We start from the raw sequence: 25729 nt of genomic DNA, 5'->3' as shown, positions 1-25729 counted from the left end.
TCTGCCGCCTAGAAACTGCTGAAACCTGATCTTCACATTAAGCCCTGAGGTTGTTTATCATACTGCTGCATCCAGGCAAACAAGCAGATAACATTTGCCTTGCTTCACAAAAACGCTTTAATGATAAAGAAAATGATGAAAACTGAATTTCAGGGAAAACATGATGTCAAAATATTCAGCCACAGTTTTCGCTTGGAGTGCAGTGGATATTGTAAGGTTAATATGGGAAGAAATTCTGACAATTCTTTCTTGAGGCAGATAAAGTCTGAATGAAATGTTCAGATTATATCCAGAGGGCAATCTGGCATGTTTGATGGTTTTTAAAAGCTGGCTCGATGACAAATGTTTCGCTGAATATATAATAGCAGCTACAAGCCCAGACCTGTCTTTTATGCTTTATCTTATCATAACAGGCTGCCAAACAAGTTAATGGCTTTTTTTATTGAAGAGATGTTCATCTTGGGCTAAAGCATGTGTTTTGTGTCTGATCCAGGTATGGGACTATGAAACGGGCGACTTTGAGCGGACCCTCAAGGGCCACACAGACTCGGTGCAGGACATTTCCTTTGACCATACTGGAAAGCTGCTAGCCTCCTGTTCAGCGGACATGACCATTAAGCTCTGGGACTTCCAGGGCTTCGAGTGTATCAGGACAATGCACGGTGAGCATGGTTTCATATGTTGTCATTGGTTCTGGGAACTGTTAGGGGCGGAGGGGTGGAGGGGCGTCTCGGGGGGGAATAGAGTGTCAGGAGGCAGGTGTTGAATGCAGCTCATTAATGTGCCAGCTTGCCAACAAATCCATAAGAGACATTCTTCCTGTATTAGAAGCCATCGTTTAACACACATTTTTCTCAAATATTACTGTGCTGTTTATGAAAGTTTTATTTTTGATAGGCTAATCATTGTAATATTTAATAACTATAGATGCATTATAATTCATGGACCCTTTTCACAGACTGTGATGCATTTCAATTGTTATCAGCATTGTAAATCCTGAAAGTTTTTTTTTTTTTAATTTAAATTAAAAATATTTAAAACAAATATATTGTACATTTATTATACTGTACTTTGTTTTATATTACCTTTACATCAGATTACAAAAAATGTGAGGCATTATCTAATACAGCAGCTATGGGAGTGACAGTAAATTTGACATTGTTCTCTCTTCTGACTGCTGTTGTTTGACTGCTATTTTTTCCTCTCTTTGAAAGTTGTGAAAATAGTATTGTGGTGATTTTCTTTTGCGATTTAACCAAATGAGAACGCAAAAAATATATTTGAGTTAGTCTCCCATTCACTTTGATATAAATTTAACCAATTATAATGACTTATACTTCTGAGAAACCCAGAAATGTGAATGAGGAGAAAGGCGCCATTATATAATTTATAAAAATAAATTTAATATACTACTAATACTATATTACATTTTCTTAAAATTAAGATTTATTTTTAGAGAATTGTTACTCTTTTTTTTCACCCCTTACTCTACCAAAGTGAGATCCTGTTCTTGCTCTCAGAATGTGTTCCTTAGGATGTGCCCATGTTTAAAATCCTAATTGCTTGGTATATTTTAATATGAAATGTGAGCCTTCAGGCTTTTCTAATGGGAGATCACACCACAAGTGGATTAGCATTTTGTCTTACGGGTTGTGTATTATGTCAACAAGTTTTCCACCGTGCTAGATGGATAATTAGCACTTTAAGTGTAATGAAACCCCCCATTTCAGCTCGGGTCAGATCTCACCACAGGATTGGAAAAGCACAAAAACAGTCGATGTGAAAAGCTGTGAAGAGAAGGGGGATGGGGCATAACTCTCTGCCATCCAGCCACTTTCCACATTCCACTAATTATGAAGTGGAATGTATCAAAACCTCACTAATGGCAATTCAGTTTTATGCAAAAATTCACAAATATTTTATCAGACATATCTGTGTTTGCACTGTGCATCAAAATACACGTGCTTTTGCAATGATTCAGGACAGTAATGATGGATAGTGTCCCCTCTGTGTTGATTTTGGACATGAAAAATCTAGAGCATTTGTCATACACAATTTATAAATTCTGTACATATTTGTTAAATTCATAAAAAATATATTTTCATGTTTCATGACAAAAACGAATCAAGTGCTCTCAGAGTTTTCCTCAAGTCATTTTAATCCATATCAAAAATGGGTAAATCCTGAGTGGTTATAATCCAAATAACGCGTGCACCAGCTTGTAATATCCACAAATCCAAAGGCTCGTCATTTACACCCATCAGTAAAGCTGGCATGTTGCCCTGAGACTAGGGTAGACTGTTCTAGCACAGATTTGAAGAGGTGGCAAAGGGACCCCCCTTCCTTCTGTTTGCAAGTCCCCTTCTGCGCTCTCTCTTTCTCTCTCTCTCTCTCTCTCTCTCTCTCTCTCTCTCTCTCTCTCTCTCTCTCTCACCCGTCTCGCTTCATGAGGCGGCTGCTTTAGCGAAAGATTAGGAGATTTGGACAGCAGTTTAATTATCCTCTTTGAGACGAGATAACATTTTATGGTTCTCCCCCCATATTTAAGACTGCTTTTTCTAGGCTACTTAGTTTCATCATCTATTTAGGAGCTTAAAAATGGCGTCCTATGTAATTAGCTCATCTCTTTTCCCGCACACTGTGAGAACAAAGCAGCCCAAGGCAAATTAGCAGCATCTTATTCTCCATTAAATGTTTCAATATGTTTTAAAGCTTAACCACTCATTGTAAAATGCTAATCTGCATAACTGTTTGATTTGTATGGTAGAAATGTGTATATTATGTGCTGAATCGAAAAATGAATTCAGTGTATCCATCTCAGACATTGTTGGTTCTTTGGATGACAATTTCAGGGCAGTCTGGAATATTTTACACTTAATTCTTTATTTTATTTTTTTCAGGGCATGACCATAATGTTTCATCTGTAGCTATTATGCCCAATGGAGATCACATAGTTTCTGCCTCAAGGGATAAAACCATTAAAATGTGGGAGGTGGCCACTGGGTAAGTCATTGAGCAAGGTTTCTCGAAATGTGCATATTGGTTAAAAGGTCTTGGCTGCCAAAACAAAGGTTGTTGATCTTAGATTAATGTACATAACCATAGGCTGCTCCAACAAAGCAGTCCTTTTAGTTACTGTATTGAGTTTCTTCAGCTGAAAAGCACCTATATAAATGCTGAACAAGAAACAAAGTGAAATTCTGCTCTCAAAGCATTTTTTCATGTTTTAATCAAATAGGGGAAACCTCTTATGGGACTTGCAAACACATCTGAGATGTGAACTTGCAAATGCTATTTTATAATAGAAATGTTCTTCACAGTGCTTAATGTGGTGAAATCTGTGTTTGTTGGCATTGCTAAACAGGTACTGTGTCAAGACATTTACCGGTCACAGAGAGTGGGTGCGCATGGTGAGGCCCAACCAAGACGGGACCCTGATCGCTAGTAGTTCTAATGACCAGACGGTGCGCGTTTGGGTAGTGGCCACAAAAGAATGCAAGGCAGAGCTGCGTGAGCATGAGCATGTTGTGGAGTGCATTTCTTGGGCCCCTGAAAGCGCCCATCCCACCATTCTAGAGGCGACTGGCTCAGAGGTGAGAGCACAGAATGAAAATAGCATATTTAAAATCAAAAATACAAAACTTTTTTTTTTTTTTTTTTTTTTTCATCAGTAGTTGATGATTCCTTAAAAAACTGCTTACATTAACAGTTCTTTTCAATGAACCCACTACACTATTGCCAATAGTCAATGAACCTTTATTTGCCCACAAAACTATACCTTAATACCGAATTTTAGTACTGATTGTTGTAAATTAAAATCATATTTGGGGTTATACTTTTACTGTTATGGTAATTAGTAGTAGTAACATGTAATATGAACAAAATGAATACAGTAAAATACCAGGTAAAAATAATTTCTAAAAGAAGTCTACACAGATGTCATTATAAACCAGCTTTTAGATGCTATTACAGGTCAACCAATATTTCACCCACTTCTTTTAACCTTGCATTTAAAAAAAAAAAAAAAAGTTTGAATGAATGGATCTTTGTGTAAATAATCAGAGTATTATCTTTTGTCCAGATATTTGGATATTTTTATTGGTCTCTTTGCTGTGCCCTTTAAACACATTTTGATGGGTCCTTTGATTTTTATCTGAATTTGTCATGTACAATGGTTTGAAACAGAGTGTGAAATGACATAGGTGGTATTGGCTAATAGCCTAAGGTGATGAAAGTACCATTTAGATTTTTTTTTTGCCGGTCTTATGATCAACTGTGTCCAATTTCATCTTTATCTGATGAACCATTAGCCATCACAGCATGTGGAATACAGCCTTTTACCCTCGCAGTAATTACTATTGTTGTGTAGAGGAAACTTTCTCCTTAAAAAAATTAACATATTTAGTCAGTCATCTTTGATCTTGTCGAACCGGTTCAGGTGAAATTAAAACAATCTCTTGACACCAGTAACACTGTCACAGATGTTAATTACAAAGCCCTGTATGTCATTACAGCAGCTCTGTCTAAAGGTACAAATGTGCCTGAACACACTTGCCTGAGCATGCCAGCCTCTCAGCAAGAGCAATTTTGTTTTTAATGTGTCTGTTCACACTCCCCCTCAAGCAGAGTTGGCCTTTTATGGAGGGGGAATAATAGATAAGGCCTTGAATGTAATGACCATCCATTCTTCACAGAGCTATCTAAATGCATTATCACCCCAAACACCTCTGCTCTTGTTATATCCCCTTTTTCCATTGACTGCACGAGATGTGTAATGGCTCTCAGTACTCTATTTTGAGGTGTGGTATCAAAAGAACAGTAATTCATTAGAGTGCTGTTATGACTGCTAGAGTCTCAGCCACCTCCAATGATGCTGTTTGTAGTGCATCAGTCTTAATAAAGCTGTTTCTGTAACCTTGTTGTGGGTTAAAGACTTGCCCATACACAATTGCATTCTTCTTCTAGGAAGAACCATAAATATTTATCTATACACACACTTGCAGCGTGTGAGATGTTATATATCAGTGTTGGGGAAGCTGCTTTAATATTATCTTCTGACACAAAAACAGTGTTTTTAGAATGAATGTTTTCAATGAGACGACAGGTTAAGACATAAACTGACACTAAATATAAATAGAATGTAGAAATGCTCCATATTTTTGCTGTTTTTTTTTTTTGTTTTTTTTCTGCCAGACCAAGAAGAGTGGGAAACCTGGTCCTTTCCTGTTGTCTGGTTCCAGAGACAAGACTATCAAGATGTGGGATGTGAGCACTGGCATGTGCCTTATGACACTGGTGAGTCAGTCTAATAAAATAGCTGTGCAGAATTTGACTTTGAGAAGCTTTATGGTTTTGTCTGAATCTGAAACATTTTGATTGGTGTCGTCTTCAGGTTGGCCATGATAACTGGGTGCGTGGGGTTCTTGTGCACCCTGGAGGAAAGTTCATCGTGAGCTGTGCTGATGACAAGACTTTGAGGATCTGGGACTACAAAAACAAGCGCTGCATGAAGACCTTGAGTGCCCATGAGCATTTTGTTACCTCTCTGGGTAAGCGGTCCTATAAACACTCACTAGTTTCTGAAATGCGTATCAGATGTATTGATGACCAAGTAAGGGTAAAGATGCCTTTTAGAAGTGTACAGCACATCCTCACTTGCCCAAAGAGTGATTTCTCAGGTTAAGATCAAGTTTGTTACTCTACAAAAGGTAGTCCTGTCAGCCGTTGCAGCATATTCAGAGAGGACGGTGCTGAACGTTCAGTCTTTTAACTGCCTGAGTCCAGATCTTTTCAGTGGATCAAGGCACTGGAGCTCTCTAGAGATACTTGATGTTATTCAGCCAGCTCCCCTGTAGGCTCCTGTGAAGCTTCAAACTTGCTTTTAAAAGCACTTCAGTACACAGCACTCGTCTTCCAGACTATTGATTTGAAATGTTGGTTTTGGTGTGAATAGAGAACAGAGTGTTTGTTTGAGGCTTCAGGTCTCTTGGCAATGTTTGAGCTTGTGAATCCTGCTATTTGAAGTGTTTTATTTATGTTTTAAAAGTTGAAATGTGTAATTTCTGTGGCATGAGCATCACCAAATGGAACTAGTACAATATGGATTTCCAAACAAGATTTTCCCTCCTCTTCCACTGGTCCAATGATCAGGCAGCCCCACCCTAAACTCATGCCATTGGCTAATGCTAATGCTGCTAATTAGCTTATGCTGCCATGTTGGACTGATCACCGTTTGAGGAAAAAATTTTACATTTACACAGTATCTTCATTATATCAACAAATAATTGCCTTTTTTTTTTTGCCAAATATTGCCAGAATTGGGCAGCACTAATCACTAATCTTTATATAATTTGAGTTCAAGTCTGTGTGCCTAAATTACTGTCTCTCATCTCTCCACAGATTTCCACAAATCGGCTCCGTACGTCGTCACCGGGAGCGTAGATCAAACAGTAAAAGTGTGGGAGTGTCGCTGATCGTACCCGCAGGACCCTTCACGACACCTCCATGCTCCCCTCCACCACCCGGACCCCTTCCACTTCCCCCTCAGCTTCCTCCTGCTCTGCTGGATGCACTCAAACACCCCGGTTATCACCCACCAAGCTCCGGTTCAATAACGTGTCCTTTTATGTAAATTATTCTGGATGTAGATCGAGCTATTAAATGAAAAAAAAAAAAAAAAAAAAGTATTCTTGCATGGTGAATCCAAAACTGTATACTGTAAATTTACATAATGTTGTCTAGAAGTACCATAGGTTTAACACAGGCTGATCTTTCACTCAGCTTGACCTACCGAAGGCAGAAGCTGACTGGGTTAAATGTAGGGCACTAAACTGATAATTTAATGACAGTGTCTGATTTATTTTGTCTATAATTTTTTTTTAAATTTTATTTAGATTTGTTTTTTTTTTTTTTTTTGTTTTTTTCTCCACTGTCTTAGTCTGTTTGTGCCTAGCTTGGAGACCTTTCAAGGGGCAAAGGCTACAGAACGAACCTATAATTCTGAGGTGGAGAGTTGATATGATCGTCTATGGGGCTTGTTATCGAAGTTATTCTGTAGCTTTGTTACATCACTTCTGGAGTGTACTTACCATTCTCTTGTGGATTTAGATAACATTTAATGGTTGCATCTAAGAACGTTTCTTGTGTTTTGTCTGGAAACCTTTGGGAATAAATCTTTGTACGCTTGTCATGACACGTCCTACTGAGAAGTACAATCCCAGAGACATGACTTTACACTGTAAGAGAGAATTGCGCTTAATTATAGGAGTGAATTTATACGAAACTCCTGCATTCAAAAAGCCATGCTGCATAGTGGGCGGCAAGAGTGGTTTTTTTTTTTTCCATTTTCCTTTCTTTTTTTGCCCTGAATCAAAGATAGCTTTATTGAAGATTTGGATTTTGACCTCAGTGGTCAGTTGAGTCTGTCTACTCAGGAGCACCGTAACCGTTGCCTCTATGAAGCACTTGATTTGGTCCTCAACGTTTGTTGTTTGCATTCAGATGAAGGCGTCCTTATTCTTCCTTCGTTGTTTAATGATCCCGTTGCCCCTATGGCAGTTATGCTGAGATTTGAATTCACAGAAGACATTTGATTCAAAAAACGCAACCCTCAGTTTGGACCTAAGGTGCAAAGCATGACAAGGGCTCAAAGTTTCCTCTCATCAGGGGGATGTGCAAAAATCTGTCCTAAAAGACTGGGTGCAAAGATTTCTATGGTGAAAAAATGGAACGATGGGCTACACTCGATACTGTGGGAAGCTCAATCTTATAATAAATCTACAAACTAATGATCTGCCTGTTCTCTCTGTGGAGAGTCCTGATGGTGACTCCTATTGTAAAGGGATCTTCATACTGTGGACTGAATATCCCTAAAATAACCACAGGTGCTCAAGCCATTACTTTAGTGTGACGAGTGGCACATTCTCTGCTATCACTCTTATTAAATGTACAAATGAATACACAATGGGAAATGATTTGATAAAATCCTACACGTAGAGATAAACCATTCCATATCTTTTAAGGAGAAAATATGTCTTTTGACTTTGTGCGAAGACAAAAGAAATTTAATTCAATTGCACATCCCTGCTATTGTTAGATCTTCAGTCACATCGGACTGAAGGTTTTAAGTGATGTAAGGCTTCAAAATGCATTAATGGTTATCATTTTAATTAGCCTTTTCATTCCAATGCAATTATATAATAAAGAATTCACTGCTTAACCATGCTATTATCAAGTGATTTCCTGTTGTGTGTGTACTGGATGTACCTACTGCTGCTGAAAATCTGATAGTGACTAGTCTGAGATCTGTACCTGTCCACATAGCACTGCTGCATGTAACCGTACTGACGGTTGAGCTGTCTGGTGGGGAACAATTGGTCGTGTTTGATATCCGACCATCCTGCTCAAAGTGACATCTTTTAGAAAATATATACTTAAGTATGTTGCGCCATGATTGGTTAATGAAGCTAGACACCCTACCAGATAGGTCAGCTGGCATGCTAACTGTGGGCCGCTCAGTACGTGGTTGTAGAGGCCGATCTGTGTGTGTGCTTGTATAAAGGAAGATGACGACTTTTTTTTCGCTATGGGATTGTGGCAGACTGAGCAATCCAAGGGAGAAGTGCCCATCACAAGAAAAAGCACCAATGATGCCTCCTTTAGTTTCTTGATTTAGATGCTCTTGACTGTGTAACGCAGCACAGAAATAGATTGTAATTTAAACGTGTATTTACATTGTCCAGAGTTTATTACCCTTCATAAGCAGCGCTACTCCCTTATGATTGGCTTTCCTCAAGACCTTAAAAAAAAGAGGTCTTTCTTGGTTTGACAATGATGGTGTCCTGGTTTTATGTGTCCAGAGGAGAAAGTTTGCCGTTCGCAGGTCCCAAGCAATCCCACTGCTGCACACGCTGGATGGGTTCATGTACAGACAGACTTGTGGAGGTCCTGTCTGTAGGTCCATCCTCCAGCCACAGGTCTATCATCAGCTGTTTCTTTGTGAATAGATGGGAGGCTTCAGACTTCACAGCTTGAATTGGACTCCTTGCTTTTTATGGTATCACTGTTCACACAGCCAATTGTTAACAATATATCTGGATGTTATTGTTTGCAACATAATTAAAGCAAAAAATATGAATGTTTTGTCTGTTGGAAGTGATGCTGTATGAATGTCAAACAGGGAAGTGACACTGGTTTCCAGTGCCAGTGCATTACATATTCAGCACTGTAGGTTACAGAACAGGAATTAAAAAAAAATAAATACACTTTTGCAACTAATTCAATCATATAGTTTAATTTTAAACGTGGCTAGAAAAAAAAAATCATGCAAATTTTGATAATTATACAATCTAAAAATTGGCCATTAAACATAAAATGATTAACATGTAAAGAAAACAACAACTGGAAGAAAGTGTGAAAATATAATGCAAGTAGTTTTAAACTAACTGCAAGAGGTGAATTTTAGGTCACGAGCAATTTTAGTTTCTGAATATAATATTTGCAAGTGGAATTTTTAATTGCCTTACTATAATTTTAATTTTAGTTTTTCTATGATTTTCTATGAGTTTTTCTGATTTTGTTTTATTTTATTTTTTCATTTATAAATGCGCAAATATGAATGAACTATAATCAACAGTAGAAAAAACAACCAGGGAAATAGTAAATGACATATAAAATGAATTTAAATTGCAAAAAAAAAAAAATATGTATGCTAAAGGGGAATCTCGAAATAAGTCTTTTTGTTCTTTCTAATATGAAATAAGTTATAAACCGATTCCATGACGCCATATGTGTGCGCCGGCGCAGAATTGTGACTAAAGCGGAACCCTGGAACAAACACTTAAACGTTGGGACAACGTGATATGCCAATGACAGCCGAGAGATCTCACCACTGAGAAATTACTGAAGTTTTTGTACATCGGTATTTATCTGTTCTTCCGATCTATCGAAACGGTAGTGTCGCGTGTACTGTTCGTTACAGATGTATGTTTACAGCGTGTTGTCTGGTGACTCAGTTAGCTGTTTGGCTAACGTTACTCTCTTAGCATATCTCAAGAGAATTAGTCCTGAACACTTTTTGATACTTCATAATTTATTACATTACACACAGACAATATGTTGTCTGTAAATAGCAGCACATATGTAACGCATTTTAATTCATGCACATGGAAAACAAGACTTAAAGCAACAGTTAACAAAAATCAAACTTCCGTCGTCATTTACTCACCCTCATGTTTTTCCAAACCTGTATGACTTTCTCCTGTGTAACAAGACACAGAAGGCACAATATTAGGGACTGACAGTCTCAGTCTTCATTGACTCTCATAGCACCCATTTATCCTCACAATGAAAATGAACGGTGATTGCAGCGTATATTCTGCCTAAAAACATCACTATTTGAGTACGTTAATACATGTTTGGAACAATGCGAGGGTGAATAAATAATCACAGGATTTTAATTTGGGTGTTAACTAGCCCTTTGAAACGGTTTATGACTTTTTGATTGCCGTTGGGGGTGTCATGTGGGATCTGTTTTGTTGCAGAAGGTATGGCGCTGAATAAATCCATGCATCCTCGTAACCGTTATAAGGACAAACCTCCGGACTTTGTGTATCTGGCCTCTAAATATCCTGAATTCCAGAAGCACGTGCAGACTACACTGACCGGCAGAGTAACGTAAGTCATGTTGTGTTTTAGAATTTTTAACGCGTCATATGTTTTTGCTCGAGGAATTATGACGTAAGACATAAAAGTGTTGTTTTGTTCTAGCATAGTGAAAGAAAAAAAGACTGATCTGTCTCAAAGACAATATTTTTTATCTGTGATCTGCACATATTTGCCTTTGAGTGCAGTGTGATGTTAATTTAGAGATCTCAGACCAAACAATCACTTAGTATTAGAGAATATTTGTTTAGATTTTATATAGATTTTAATGTTTTTGAAAGAAGTCACCAAGACTGAAATATAAAATTTAATTTATTCCTGTGATGGCAAAGCTTCATTACTTTTGTCTTCAGTGTCACATGATCCTTCAGAAATCCTTCGATTATGCTGATTTGCTGCTCAAGAAACATTTCTTCTTATTATAAATGTTGAAAACAGTTGTGCTGCTTAATAGTTTTGTGGAAAGCTTGAAACAGTGTACATTTCTCAGAATTCTTTGATGAATAGAAATGTCTGAATTTGAAAAATTTAAAGGGGTCCTATGATGCGATTTCAAGTTTTCCTTTCTCTTTGGAGTGTTACAAGCTCTTGGTGCGTAAAGAAGATCTGTAAAGTTGCAAAGACTAAAGTCTCAAACCCAAAGAGATATTTTTTATAAAAGTTAAGTCAACCACACCCCCCTAAAATGTCTCATTCTAACACGCCCCCACATCTCTACGTCACAGTGTGGGAAGATTTGCATAACGCCGCCCAGATGTTAACACAAAGAAAGAAGGCGTAACTTTGATTCTCACTGTTGTCGCCGGTGCCATGTTGTGAAGACGCTGTTTCATTGTGAAAGCGAAAATACTTTGTTTGGCCTTCCAAAAGAGGACATGACTAGAAATTAGTGGTTAAGTTGTATTTACAACACTGTTCCAGAACAGTTCAACACAAATATTCAGATGTGTGCGGCACATTTTATGGAGGACTGATTCCTGATCCTGGGAGTAGACTACAATGCCGGCTGTTCTGACTCACAGTCTGGCTCCTGTGGCTCAGTGCTAGAGCATTGCGTTAGCAGCGCAAAAGGTTGTTGGTTTGATTCCCAGGGGACCCCTTAGGTAAATAAAATGTTAGCCTGAATGCACTCTAAGTTGCTTTGGATGAAAGTGTCTGCTAAATGCATAAATGTAAATGTTATCGCTTCAGACCTTTGTTCTGTTCGAACGTAAGTGCCCTGCGAAGTGGACACTTACGTTCGAACAGAACAAAGGTCTGAAGCGATAACATTTACATATTCCGCCATGATTCCAGTTCGAAGCGAACATATATGTTCTATTCAAAGTGCATTAAAGTGTGCGAGACGTGATTTTAAATTGTATTTATTTACAGAGGTATATGATGTCACACTTGTCTGTGTGTGAAGACGTTGCGCAGCGCAAATCCGTGAATGAATGTTCCAAAGTAAGTTAAACTTCAACAGATTTCCCCTGCTCAGGGAGTAGGGAGCTATGAACACTGTGTAGGGACCATGTCAATCGGAACACAGTTCATGCACGAAGCTCACTTCTAACAAGCTGATTATCTGAATCCGGTGTGTTAACAAAGCAAGACATGCAAAATATGCAGAGCTGGGGGTGCGAGGACTGGAATTAAGAACTGCTGGTGTAGAGTAGCACTTGTTGTTTGTCGTTTCTCTGACCATAAATGCAGACGTGGTTTTATGTTTACGCGGGTAAAAACACAATATAAGTCATTATAATCTGTAATTATGTCCCCCAATGGATGCAACAAATGGCTTGTTTGTAATGGGGCGTAACATTTCCGTCACACGCTTGAGGCATTCGGCCAATCACAAAGCACTGGATAGCTGGCCAATCAGAGCACACCTCACTTTTCAGACCGATGAGCTTTGTAAAAATCAATACGTTTCAGAAGGCGGGGCATAGAGGAGAAACAATAATGTACATTACGTGGAAAATAATGTGTTTTTTTAACCTTAAATTGCATAAACACATTTCATTACACAAAATACACTAAATAATGTTCTTTTTAGATGAGTGGGAGTACAGTCATATGTGGTCAAGGAGTAGAGTAGAGGGCTCGTGGAGAGCCGGTGCTGAGCGTGATGGTGGAGGAGAGGTGGGGGCTGAGCTTAACAGTTTGTGGGGGGTTTGTGAGGAAGTCCTTTATCCATGTACAGATGGAGGGGAAGAGGCCCTGTGCAGATAATTTGCGGATTAGAATGTCTGGAATAATTGTATTGAACACTGAACTGTAATCTATGAAGAGCATTCTTACATAGGTTCCCTGCCGTTCAAGGTGGTTAAGTGCAGTGTGAAGGGCTACGGTGATGGCATCATCTGTAGACCTATTTGCTCTGTAATCAAACTGGTCTGGGTCAAAGGTGGGGGGAAGGCTGGTTTTGATGTGCTGTGAGACCAATCTCTCAAAGCAAAGCACTTCATGATTACTGGTGTTAGTGCAATCTGTCTGTAATCATTCAAACTGCTGGTGATTGCTTTTTTAGGAAGAGGGATGATGGTGGCTGATTTTAAGCAGGGTGGTATGATGGCTGATGTCAGTGAAAGGTTGAAGATCTTTGTAAAGTCTCCAGCAAGCTCGCTGGCACAGGCTTTGAGTACTTTGCCAGATCTCCATCCGGACCAGCAGCCTTCCTTGTGTTTACAGCTTTGAGTACTCGTCTCACCTCATATTCCTGTAGGGTGAGATGGCAGGTGCCAGAGGTTGGTGAAGGTGCTGAATTTGTTGTAGGTTGCTTAACCTCAAAGCAGGGCAAAGAAATGGTTAAGTTCCTCAGCCAATGAAGCATCAGCGTTAACAGTGCTGTGGTTATTGTTTTTAAATGAAATTACTGTCACTTTCGAATTTAGCACATTCTTGCTGAGTAAAAATATTAATTTCTCCAGAGAAATTACTCCAGACATAAATGTTTTTTTTTTCAGACACTACGTGAAATTAGACTTCAAAATAAAATACAATTTTGAAAATAAACTTATTAAATTATGAGAAAAATGTTGAATAAAAAGAAAAAAAAAAAGAGAAATTATGAGAAAAAAGTGACACATATATACACTAAATGAAAAAAGCCATTCTATTTATGTTGTATGTGTAAAAGTAGCATATCTTTGCAAATTGTAAATAGGAGCTAATTAGATTCTGTTTATACTTATAAATAGTGACAAATACTATTTGCACTTCAGTATTGTTGTACATTAACAGGATGCAATAATAACATAGTGGTATTGATTTTATTTATTAAAATTATTAAATGCAACCCTCTATGGACACCTTGGCATTTGAATCGCCATTGGCTAGTAAAGGAAGAAAAGAGAGTTCGGACTCGATAAAAAAATATTTTTTCTCATAATTTAACAACTTTTTTCTCAACATTTTATTTGGACTTTTTTACTCTAAATTTAACAAGTTTATTCTCAATTTTGTTTAGACTTTTTCTCGAAATTCAATCTCGAGATGGTTTTATTATTTTTTTTTATTATTGCTTGGCCCTAATCCTCTTCTGTACAAAGGGAAAGATCTACCACATCAATAATAAAAAGAAAATAAAAAAATTCCAGTACTGATTAAATCCCACCCTACACATTTTTTTCCTTTAATGACTTTAAACTGCCATAGAAGAAAATGTTAATATTAATAACATTACAAAGGCCATCTTTTAAAATACCAATCACACATTATCACATCACTGTCCCTAATAAATTAATTCATATAAATTTTAGATAATATTTAAAGCTCACAAAATGGTATGTTGACGTCTGCTAGGTTGCATGTAGTCTCAGAGGAGTCAGTCAGCAGACTTCTGCTTTGGCTTTGTAAAGGGAGATGAGGTATTTGTAGATCAATAATCACATTGGCACAGTATTTTAGGCGTGTCCCATTGAAGCGGCTGTTATGATTGGATGAGCTTCCTGCTGTGACTGTCGATACTCAGCAGTGCATCCAGAGCTCCAGGGGAGGGACGGAGCTCGTGCTGTTGTCAGAAAATGAACTTGACAAGCAGCACTCCTCTCTGGGAAAATTGCCAGTGTTTTTTTTCTCCTCTCCTCACCATCTTTCATTTTTTTAGCCCCACTTGCAAGATTAGTTTTCGGTCTAATGGGAATCATCTGAGAAAACGCCCTACAGTCATGTCTGAGGCTGAACATCTTGCATTTTTTTTTGCCAATTCTCCATATTTCCAGTCAGTCCCGCTTGGTTGTGCACCGTTACCGTTGACCTTGCCAAGAGGTGTTTGCTTCTCTCTCCACTGAGCGAAACGTCCCAAAGGCTTCAGAGGTAGTGCATGCAAATCAGCTGCTGTGCCTATAGGGGTTTCATCTTAAAGAAACAGCGCAATGTTCGGCTCAGTGAAGTCTTGACAGGAGCAAAGATCTCAGCCTCTGGGAGTTTAACGCTTGAGGTGCCAGAGGCCAGTATCTCAGATCTCTTGGGTATTTTTCTGTTTTGCCCCAGCTCAGGTCTCTGGAAACTCTTCGCAGTCTTAGCCAAGCCTGAGGGTTTGTATAACATGCTCAGTTTTTACAGGCTCAGCCTCCATCGTTATTTTACTGATTGTTTTGGACCCATTTTGGCAGCTGAAAGAAAGACTGTGATTATGCATGCATGAGAGGAAGCAGGAATCTTGGATGCTTCTTTTCTGTTTCCTGCTCATATCTGTGGGAAATCACTGCAGATGTGCACTACAGGGCTGTGGAGTGGCAGGTGGAAAGGGGCACAAAAGCATCCTGGAGCGTAAGAATGCCTCAAGTGTTTGAGAGGTGGAGAGCAGGAGATTGTAATTGGGACACAGTCAGACGGTGTGTGTGGTTGTGACGGTGACTCTGTTTCAGAGTATTGTCTCTGATTGTTGACTTTTGATCATCATGGAACTGAGAAAGGGCATTGAGGATTGACTGACCAATAGGGGTTTTTCAATTGCGAAGATGTCGGTATCTGGAGATCAAGGTGGATGATGTAAAAATGATGAAACTAGGTCACCCAAAAATGAAAATTCTGTTATCATTTACTCACCCAAGTTATTCCATTTACATTTACATTTAATCATTTAGCAGATGCTTTTATCCAAAGCGACTTACAAATGAGAACAGTAGAAACAATCAGATCAACGAGAACAACGGTATACAAGTGCTATGACAAGTCTCAGTTAGTCTAGTACAGAACACGTAGCCAGGGTGTTTTTTTTTTTTTTTTTGGGAATATGAAAGAAAAGAAAAAAGGTAAGTACTAGTATTAGTTGGTTAAGTGCAGGCGAAAAAGATGAGTCTTTAGATGTTTTTTGAAAATGAGTAAAGACTCAGCTGTTCGAATTGAGATCGGGAGGTCATTCCACCAGCTGGGAGCAGTCCAGGAAAAAGTCCGTGAGAGTGATTTTGAACCTCTTTGGGATGGCAACACAAGGCGTCGTTCACTTGCAGAGCGCAAACTTCTGGAGGGTGCATAAGATTGAACTAGTGAGTTTAGGTAAGTTGGCGCCGTGCCAGTGGTCGTTTTGTAGGCAAGCATCAGTACCTTGAATTTGATGCGAGCGGCTACTGGTAGCCAGTGTAACCTGATGAGGAGAGGAGTAACATGGGCTGTTTTTGGCTCATTGAAGACAACCCTCGCTGCTGCATTCTGGATCAGTTGTAGAGGCTTGATAGTACATGCAGGAAGGCCTGCCAGGAGAGCATTGCAATAGTCCAGTCTGGAGAGAACAAGAGCTTGGACAAGAAGTTGGGTGGATTTCTCTGACAGGAAGGGTCTAATCTTCCTAATGTTGTATAAGGCAAATCTGCAGGACCGGGTCATTGTAGCAATATGGTCTGTGAAGCTTAACTGATGATCCATCACAACTCCTAGGTTTCTGGCTGTCCTGGAAGGAGTTATGGTTGACGAACCCAGCTGTATAGAGAAGTGGTGATGAAACGATGGGTTAGCTGGAACCACCAGCAGTTCAGTCTTAGTAAGGTTGAGCTGAAGGTGATGGTCATTCATCCAGCTAGAAATGTCACTCAGACAGGCTGAAATGCGAGCAACTACCGTCGGGTCATTCCAAACCTGTATGAGGTTGTTTCTTCTTTTGAACTCAAAAGAAGATATTTTGAAGAGTGTTGGAAACCAAACAGTTGATGGTAGTCATTGACTTCTATAGTCGATGGCTACCGTCAGCTGTAGCCAATATAATTTATTTCTGTGATGCAAAGCTAAATTTTTTAGCATCATCATTCAAGTCTTCAGTGTCACATGATCCTTCAGAAATCATTCTCATGTGCTGATTCGCTGCTCAAGAAACATTTCTTCTTATTATCAGTGTTTAAAACAGTTAATGTTTTTAATTCACTCACATATATTATGTAAACAAGCTTTTATTTTGGATGCGATTAATCACGATTAATCGTTTGACAGCACTATTTTAAATAAATAATCTTTTGTAACATTTCAGTGTCTCTTTTGGCATTTTAACGTTCTTTGCTTAATAAAAGAACTAAGAAGGAGGCATATTTAATATTTAGAGTAACATTTATATGTAACCACATTGCTGCAAAAAAGTTAAAATATAATTTATTTTAATAATATCTTTCATTTTTTTTTAAATAATACAAATTATTTTTATTTTTTATATATATATATATAATATATATATATATATATATATATATAAATTAAATAGAGAGCAGCTTCTCTGTTTTTTTTTTTTTTTTTTTTTTTTTTTATATATATAAACTATAAACTCAGTTTTGGTAAATCAGTCAAATACGAGTCATTCATGTTTTCTGGCTTTGAATGAGGCATGAGACTCTATGGCGTTTTATTTGTGTTGTTGTTGAATATAATAATATCACAAAGAGAGCTGTAGTTGGCTTGTCTTCCCTTGCCCACAGCGCCGATCCTGTCTGGTCACGTCACATTTCCTCAGCAGGAGAAGTCATTATAGCGTGACACAGTGAGAGAAAAAGAAATGTGTGCTTCAGAGAAGCAGAGGAACAAAAGAGAGCTGGGCTATAGAGTGGTGTGTTCATAGCCCCAGACTGTATTGACGTCTGTGCACCTGGAGAGGCTCAGCTGATAACATTAGTGTGTCCATCTTTCTGCTGGCTTTTCTCTCAGGTGTGCTGTTAGGTCTGGTCTGAAAAGAGCCCCGTGTTTCCTCACCCTTTGATTCCTAATGATGGTTTTGAAAATTCTAACGACGCCCCTGGAGCTGTTTGCCTCTGCGGTCTAATTAGCAGGGCTGTCCAGCCTGTCCACCACAAACTCCCTCCTTGGTTAGCGTTTCTTCTTCTTCTACAAATCACTGCTTTGTCCTTTTGCTAGTGCATGTATAGAGCATACGAATCTCTCTTTATCTTTAACTCTGTAAATCAATGTTGCCATATGAATAATGATTTTTGATTACAGATATTTATTTATTATTTATCATTCTGTATTGGATATTATATATTAACTGATATTGGATATTTAATTGTGCATGATTCATTTGACTATTTCTACATTTTATCACTTTTGCTGCAAGTTCATTTTTAAAATATAATTTAATAACACTGTAAAATGTATCTTTAGCAAATGTCAAAATGAACATATATTTTGTATACTCTACATACAATTTAATGTCTAAATTTACATTTCAACGTTTTTATTATATATAATATATATTTTTAATAAAAAAAGATTTTTATTTTGTTTTTTTCATTGCTATTTTTTGTATTTTTATATTGTACATTATAATGTTGTGATTCCTAAATTTAATTTAGATGATTTTAGTTTTTAATTATTATTTTAGAATTAAATTGCATGTGTGTTTTTTTTTTTTTTTTTCATTGATCTTAGGAAATATTCTAATATTTTGAGATACTGAATTTTTAACTTTCATGAGCTGTAAGCTCTAATCATGAAAATTAAAACCAATTTTTTTTTAAATGTTTTACTTAACGTGAAATGAATCTAGAATATACAGGGCTCCAAACTGCAACTAAAACGGTCGCATTTGCGAGTGAAGTTTTTGCTGAAGTCGCCACTGGCAACTAGGCCTATATATATATATACATGTTATCCTGATTGTTTTGCGATCACATCTTTTGTTATGTTCGCGTATTAAACTGAGACGATGCGCATCAAAGTTTTAGTGGAAAAAGAGTTTTTTAAACACACCTCAGTTGTGCAGCGCAAGAGAGATCGAAATGACGGGGACATTCGAAGTGAAAGAGCAGAAAAGCCATATATATATGTGTGTGTGTGTGTATATATATATATATATATATATATATATATATATATATATATATATATATATATATATATATATATATATATATATATATATATATATATATATATCATAGATGCCTCATTAGCGAGTGTTTCTATGGGCCGCGATATGTAAGCCATCCGCCATTTTTGGAACGTTCTGGACACCTTTGAGCACGTTGACTGTGTCTACAACAGCAAGTTAGGCTTGTATATCTTTGAATATTCATTGATTATTATGGTGAATCAAGTTGACCGTTCCAAGATGGCGGACACGTCAACGTATCTAGAGCGGTTGAATAGGGCATCTATATATATATATATATATATATACTATATATATCTATATATATATATATATATATATATATATATATATCTATGAGAAATATATTGATCATGAGAAAAGCAGCATCTATTTCTTGCACAACTTGAACAAACTGCAACAGTTAAAGCTGTCATCTGTGTGGACATTGGCAATATCGTTAACAATTCTCATTTATAACAATAAATAAAATGCACTCACTCTCCATAAAAAAATCTTAGATCTATGCTGTGTTCTGTTAATGCGTGAACTTCATTATTTGAAGCGCACTTGCTGTCCAGTAATCACAAAAAGCATTGTGCTTTGTTACTTTTTAATAAACAAACTATCAACTTTAAAATTATTCAGAATTCATAATGAAATACAAACAATACATACAGTTTTGCTTTTGGCACTCTTTGATATGGCATGCACGGTCGCTTTAGCGCCTCAGTTCAAGCGGCAAGTAACCCATTTAATCTTTCTCTTTACTACTATAGTACATAATGAACATGAATTAACATCAAAATGTAGGCTGTTTTATAAGAGAGCCTACAGTACAACTTACTGAAATTTCTCATGTAAAAGCTCAATCAGTGTTTCAAATGCGGAAAATGTGTAAAGCACTGAAACGTATACATTTACCTCAGAATAAACATTCGGTGTCCATAAGCTCATCAGTCAGCTAGAAAAATAACTATAAAGAGGAGCATTTTGCTATATTTATGTGCTATGTGTTAAAGACATACACTCTTAAAAATAAAGGTTCTTAAAAGGTTCTGTCCTGTGGTGCTGTATATTCAGCTGAATAGTGGTGTTTTTTGGACCAGTGGTCTGTGATCAAGAAATGTGGTGCATAAACACCAGATCAACTCAGATCCTCATTTGTTCCTCATGACTTATGCATGATTGATCGCTTTGATCAAGCCAACATCGGCCACGTTTATCCAGGTGGATTAAGTTAACACAGATCTAGGTCAGATGCAACCAAAACAAGGACATTTGAAATGACCACACCGGTCTTAACTGTGTTACATTTAAATAAAAATGTACTGTTGTACATTCTTTTTTTCTATATCTCTTGGCATTGATTGCTAAAGAATTGTTACATTCAGCATTTCAGGACAGGGCTCCGTGTCTTTTTGATCAGGTTAGCCAAGTCCAGTACAGATGTCTGGAGTTTTTTATGGCTAACATGTGTGTGCATGTACATGTATGTTTGTGTGGTCTGACAATCTCAGCATCAACAGGAGGAGACGACATTGTTTAAATGTAAATTAATTCTGCAGCAGGTGTTGGTTGACACGCATTTGCATGCTTTTTTTTTTTTAATATAAAACTGTAAATCTTTGTGCCATCTGCAGCAGGTGTATGTTCGCTACTGTCCCAGACTCCTCATCTCTGTCTCTTCACTCAAACACTCTCTCTCACATACTCTTTCTGTCTGATTATGTTCTGATTGCAGTACTGCTTATTTCCCCATATTTTACAATTAAGGTTACATTTAAAGAAAACTAATACCTTTTAAAAAAAAACTAATAATTTAAAAAACACTATTACTGTAAATGTAATATTTAGCAGACCTTAAAATGAATATCCATTTCCAAACTATTCATTATAAAGTAATTTGGGTATTATTTAAAAAAAAAAAAAATGTATATAAATTTATTAGAAATATAATGTAATATAGCCTAACGTGGTGTAGAAATATAATGTCTGATTAAAATAATGAGGCATGAGATATCTGATTCATCATGTTGGATGTATAAGGTTAAATCAAACACATTACATTGTGGGATATAGTATTTTATGCAGTTTGCTTTTTTCTCTACACTTTTTTGGTACATGAAAGTAAATTTGCATAATGTGCACAGTATTGCAGAAATAGTCAGTTTGGTATATTAGTATCACATTTCATCCCACTCATTTTCCTGCAGTACGCCTAGAGATTTGCCTACAACCTAACTGATCTGGTATTTAACCATAACTTCACAAGTTAGTCCTGCAAGGTAGTCTTAAGACGTGGGATTTGCTGAAATATTAAGTCTTTCATATATACGAATTATCATTAGCTTCTCCTTTTCGTGGTTCCAGACTCCAGACATTGCCATGCTGTTAGATAAGCTTCCTCACATTTCTTTTCTAAGTCTCTCATGCCACAGTTTTGAGGATAGGGTTAATCTGGAAAGAGACACTCACTGAGAGGGATGAGGGTACTACAAGGCATCTGCTCCCCCATCATTTTTCCTCTGCTGCCACTGGAGGAGAAAGATATGAAAGGAGGGGAAAGATTTGGGGCGCAGATGTCATTCAGAGAGAGATGGGATTAGAAGGCATGAACCAGAGACACGATATCCGTCAATGTCTCGTGGATGACCTGGAAGAAACAAGGGAGCATTAAAAATTCAGAGTATAGTGTGACATTGTGAAACCCAAAAAATGAAAATTCTGTCATTATTTACCCAATCATATTGTTCCAAACCTATACTTCTGTTCAGAATTTTGCGTTTGGTAAGCCTCTGGTAATGTGTGTGTTTAAAGAGGTCTCTTATGTTCACCTAGGCTGCATTTTTTTTTATCAAAATACAGTAAAAACAATAATATTTTGAAATATCTTTACAATTTAAAATGTCTTTTTTATTTTAATGTTTATAATGTAATTTATGTGATTGCAAATCTGAATTTTCAGCAGCCATTACTAAAAAGTAATTCGTTTTAGTATTCTTTGATTTATAGAAAGTTTGAAAGAACAGCATTTATTTGAAATAGAAATCTTTTGTAACTGATAGTTTGTTTGTTTTTAAATCAATTTCCATGCTGACACAGAAGAGAAGATGAATTGTTGAATAGCACTTTTATTTTTGTTTTCTTTGCACACACAAAGTATTCTCTTAGAGTCATAAAATTACGGTGGGACCACTGATCTCTCATGGACTGTTTTAACACTGTCTTCACTACCTTTCTGGGTCTTGAATGTGATAGTTGCATTGCTCTCTATGGAAGCTCAGAAAGCTCTCGGATTTCATCAACAATAACTTTATTTGTGTTCCAAAGATGAATGAAGGTCTTAGGGGTTTGGAATGAAATGAGGGTGAGTAATTAATGACAGATTTTTCATTTTTGGGTGAACTATCCCTTTAAACTTCACTTTTATCCACACATAAAACTATAATAACACTATAAAACTCAAAAAATAAAATTTATATACAACATTTATACTCCACACACATAATATTACAACAAGAATATAAGAAAATATTGTTTTTTTTGTGTGCTTTCAATTTAAGAGATTAAGTTTTAAGCTTTAAAATAACATTAGGTTGAGTAAAACATGACAAAATATATTTATTTTTGTGCACACTATCCCTTTCATTTGATTCTGAAAAGAAGACTGTAAATGATCTCTGTAGTTTCTAGCTGCAGTAAAAGTAGCATTGATCTCTGCAGCCTGGCAGACAGTGAATTGCATTATTGATGCAGTGGAGGGCTGTCCTGGGTGAGGGTCCTCTGCTGAAATGTCGGGCATAATTGTGGGGTTCAGCCTCAGCTCACTTACAAATGAGATGCGGGGACACGGAGTGGGGCGTCTCACATCACTCATTCTCTCTGCCGCCTGCTACAGGACTAATCCTAATTTTAAACTTGCCCTCCCCTAGTTGGGGTGTCAGTTTTTGATGCATGACAGCATTAACCATCAGCTTGTCTTAAAGGAATAGAGCAGCCAAAAATTTAAATTCTGTCATCATTTATTCACCCTTATATCATTATAAACCTGTATGACTTTCTTCTGTGAAACAGAAGAAAAAGGCTAAATTTAGCAGAATGTCAAAGCTGCACTTTCCCATACAGTGGCCACGACTGATAAAGAGCTAGTTCACCTAAAAATGAAAATGGTCAACATTTAATAGGGCTAGGTTAAAAAAATATTGATTTCTCGATTTTAATCGATTCTCATTTTTATGAAAAATTATTGATTGGACAGATTCATCTAGCCTGTTTTCAGTTAATGAATGGAACAAAAATCACAATAAGCTTTGTGTTTTGTTACTTTTGATATGAAACAAAGTCTCCCGATTCCAAATCTGTCCATTTTATTACAATGTTTAAAAAATAAATGCCGTTTTGGTGGTTTAATGTGGAGTCAAATCACTTTAGCACCTCAAGAGAAGCAGCAGTGTGAAAGGCATGTAAACTGATCATCTCCTCCACTTTAATACCAGCTTCAGCGCAAAATAAACATGAATAAACATCCGAAGGTATGTTAAAAGAAAGAGTACAACTAACTGAAATCTGTGTCCTGTCTCATGTAATCACTCAATCAGTTTCATCTGCAGAAAGATGTCAGAATAACAGCTTGTTAACAATGTCACGTACCGTCATATTTACTTCAGAAAAAACATATTCAGTGACCATAAACTCATTAGTCAGCTATAGAAATGAACTCTAAGAGAGGAGCATTTTGCTAAATAAATGCACCATATAACATATTCATTATAATTTTTACTGTTCTTCAATTTTTAATTTGTTTGAATTAAGCCGTCAAGTTTTTATGACAGCCACTATGTAAATGTTATTTTAAAAAAAAATTGGAGTAGAAATATAATTATGTAACTGTAACTTTATTGTTATAAAAACTTCGACACTGGGTGTTATTTCAATATAATGGTAATATATAATAAATTACCTTTCCAAGACTGACCTCATATATATTTTACAGCATTAGTTAAGAGATTTTTTTTCCTTACAAATTTGGCATGTACTGTACCTGATATATATCCAAAATAATCGATATTGAATCGAATCATATCAAATCGGAAATTGAATCAGATTGCAAGCTCGTGAAATTTGTCAAAACCCAGACCTATCATGTAATAACCTCCATGTCATTCTAGACCTGTATGACTTCTGTGGAACGCAAAAGATATTTTGAGGAATGTTGGTAGGTAAACTGGTCCGGATCACATTGACTTCCCATTGTATCAACAAAAAAATTAAATTGGAAGTCAGTGAGCACTAAAAGGTTTGGTTATGAACTTTTTTAAAATATCTTCTTTTGTGTTTAGCAGAAGAAAGAAATGCATACAGGTTTTCAGTTTTAGGTGAACCACCCAGTTGTCTGATGAACAGTCTGTTATTATGATATTATGCAAAGCATCTTCATTTGTTTTCCACGGAAAAAAGGAAGTCATAAAGGTTTGGAATGAGGGTATAAGTAAATTTATTGTAAATGATGTAACTGCAGTTAGTTTCTGCCTTCAGAAACCATCCCCAAATCTCAGAGGCGAAAGTCCTCAGGATATTCGGCGGGCTCGTGTTTACAGCAGTGTTAAGTTGAAACGAGATCCTGGTCGACTAGAGATTTGACGTTCTGACAAAACCAAAGGAAACCTGACAGTTGGTGGAACGTCAATCCTCACAAGACTGCTCGGCTCTCCGTTATCTTATTAAAACTGAACCGCTAGATTCTTTGTTCTCACAGAACACCATAAAAAAAAGCTGTGGAGTGTGTTCAGAATCCATGCTTTGTTTGCTAATGGTTGGGTTTGGAAGCTATTGAGTTCGTTGGATTGAAACATGGCTCAACGGAGCTCTAGAGGTGACCTTGCGGTGCTGATGAGTCGACCCATGCTGTGTTGTTGTGTTAGTCTGATTGGTTAGAGCAGTGCTTTTGCTTCAGGACTCTGATTTCACAGCAATTTCACATCAAACGGCAACCCAACATAGTAGTAAAAATCTTTATGGTGCAGATTTTGGTTTTCAACACTTCTGATATAAACCTCGGTTATCGTGCTTGCAGCGTTTTTGTGATATTCAAGCTCATTATGATCTCTTTCTGAATCTTCTGATTTCTGCAGTCTTTTTTCTTAATTTAGAGCCATTCCTTTCTGAGTCCTTGATTCAGAGGGTTGCAATTTCTGAGTTTCTCATCCTGGATCTAATCTGCCCATATACACACCCACCTCACGTCAGCATCACCATCCTCTCACACACTAACACACATCCACAGCGCTCGTGCTCCACTGACACATACTTCTCTGCGGGGCGGGTGTAGCCTTCGTCCTGTGAGCCAAGCCATTCAAATGGAGGCTAAAAATAGAGAGCAGGATAACGGTTCTAGCGGCTTCATCCTCTGCACACTGATTATGACCTGACCGATGCAAGGTCAGCCACAGTCACACAGGATCATTTACACACTGTGAGGATCAGATGAGCTGCTGGGTCTCCATTATGTCATTTCTGGCCTCCTTTGTAAAATCTACACCCCTTGTTTTATTTACTGTCGCCATTTGTGCTGTATTATTGTAGGTAATCCTGTTAAGTGGTAACCATGGAAACCTTCTATGGCATTCATATTCCTATTTAATCCCCAAGGTCACATTTTAAAGATTAATGGGCTGGATTGGATTGCTGGATTAATTAGGGCTAATGTGTTAATAAATTATAAAGATAGAGGTGTATTGGATTTTTCACATGAACGGCTGCAGCTGGAATGGTTCCTTTCTTGTGTTGTGCTCT

The 25729-nt window shown here is 37.2% G+C and overlaps 2 protein-coding genes across 6 annotated transcripts in view; both read left to right on the top strand.

Moving 5' to 3' along the window:
• The window catches only part of LOC109067094 (lissencephaly-1 homolog A), a 38884-nt gene extending 29748 nt beyond the window's left edge, over positions 1-9136 (top strand). For both annotated transcript variants that reach the window (XM_042739570.1, XM_042739571.1), the window contains exons 6-11: positions 494-662; positions 2901-3003; positions 3365-3593; positions 5194-5295; positions 5393-5549; positions 6400-9136. In XM_042739570.1, coding sequence (XP_042595504.1) covers positions 494-662; positions 2901-3003; positions 3365-3593; positions 5194-5295; positions 5393-5549; positions 6400-6473 — 834 coding nt within the window. In that variant the 3' untranslated portion in view covers positions 6474-9136. The remainder of the gene's footprint in view (positions 1-493; positions 663-2900; positions 3004-3364; positions 3594-5193; positions 5296-5392; positions 5550-6399) is intronic.
• Positions 9137-9762: 626 nt separating this feature from the next.
• The window catches only part of LOC109058035 (RNA N6-adenosine-methyltransferase mettl16), a 30931-nt gene continuing 14964 nt past the window's right edge, over positions 9763-25729 (top strand). Inside the window, exons 1-2 of one of the 4 annotated variants that reach the window (XM_042739564.1) lie at positions 9763-9919; positions 10542-10674. In XM_042739564.1, coding sequence (XP_042595498.1) covers positions 10547-10674 — 128 coding nt within the window. In that variant the 5' untranslated portion in view covers positions 9763-9919; positions 10542-10546. Of the gene's footprint in view, positions 9982-10541; positions 10675-25729 lie in introns of all 4 variants that reach the window. The other 3 variants (XM_042739565.1, XM_042739566.1, XM_042739569.1) reach the window with 3 other exon arrangements.

Source organism: Cyprinus carpio, chromosome B15, assembly GCF_018340385.1.
Source record: "Cyprinus carpio isolate SPL01 chromosome B15, ASM1834038v1, whole genome shotgun sequence".
Lineage (NCBI taxonomy): Eukaryota > Metazoa > Chordata > Actinopteri > Cypriniformes > Cyprinidae > Cyprinus > Cyprinus carpio.
Note: the sequence above shows the minus strand (reverse complement) of the source record. Positions and strands in the feature narration are given on the sequence as shown.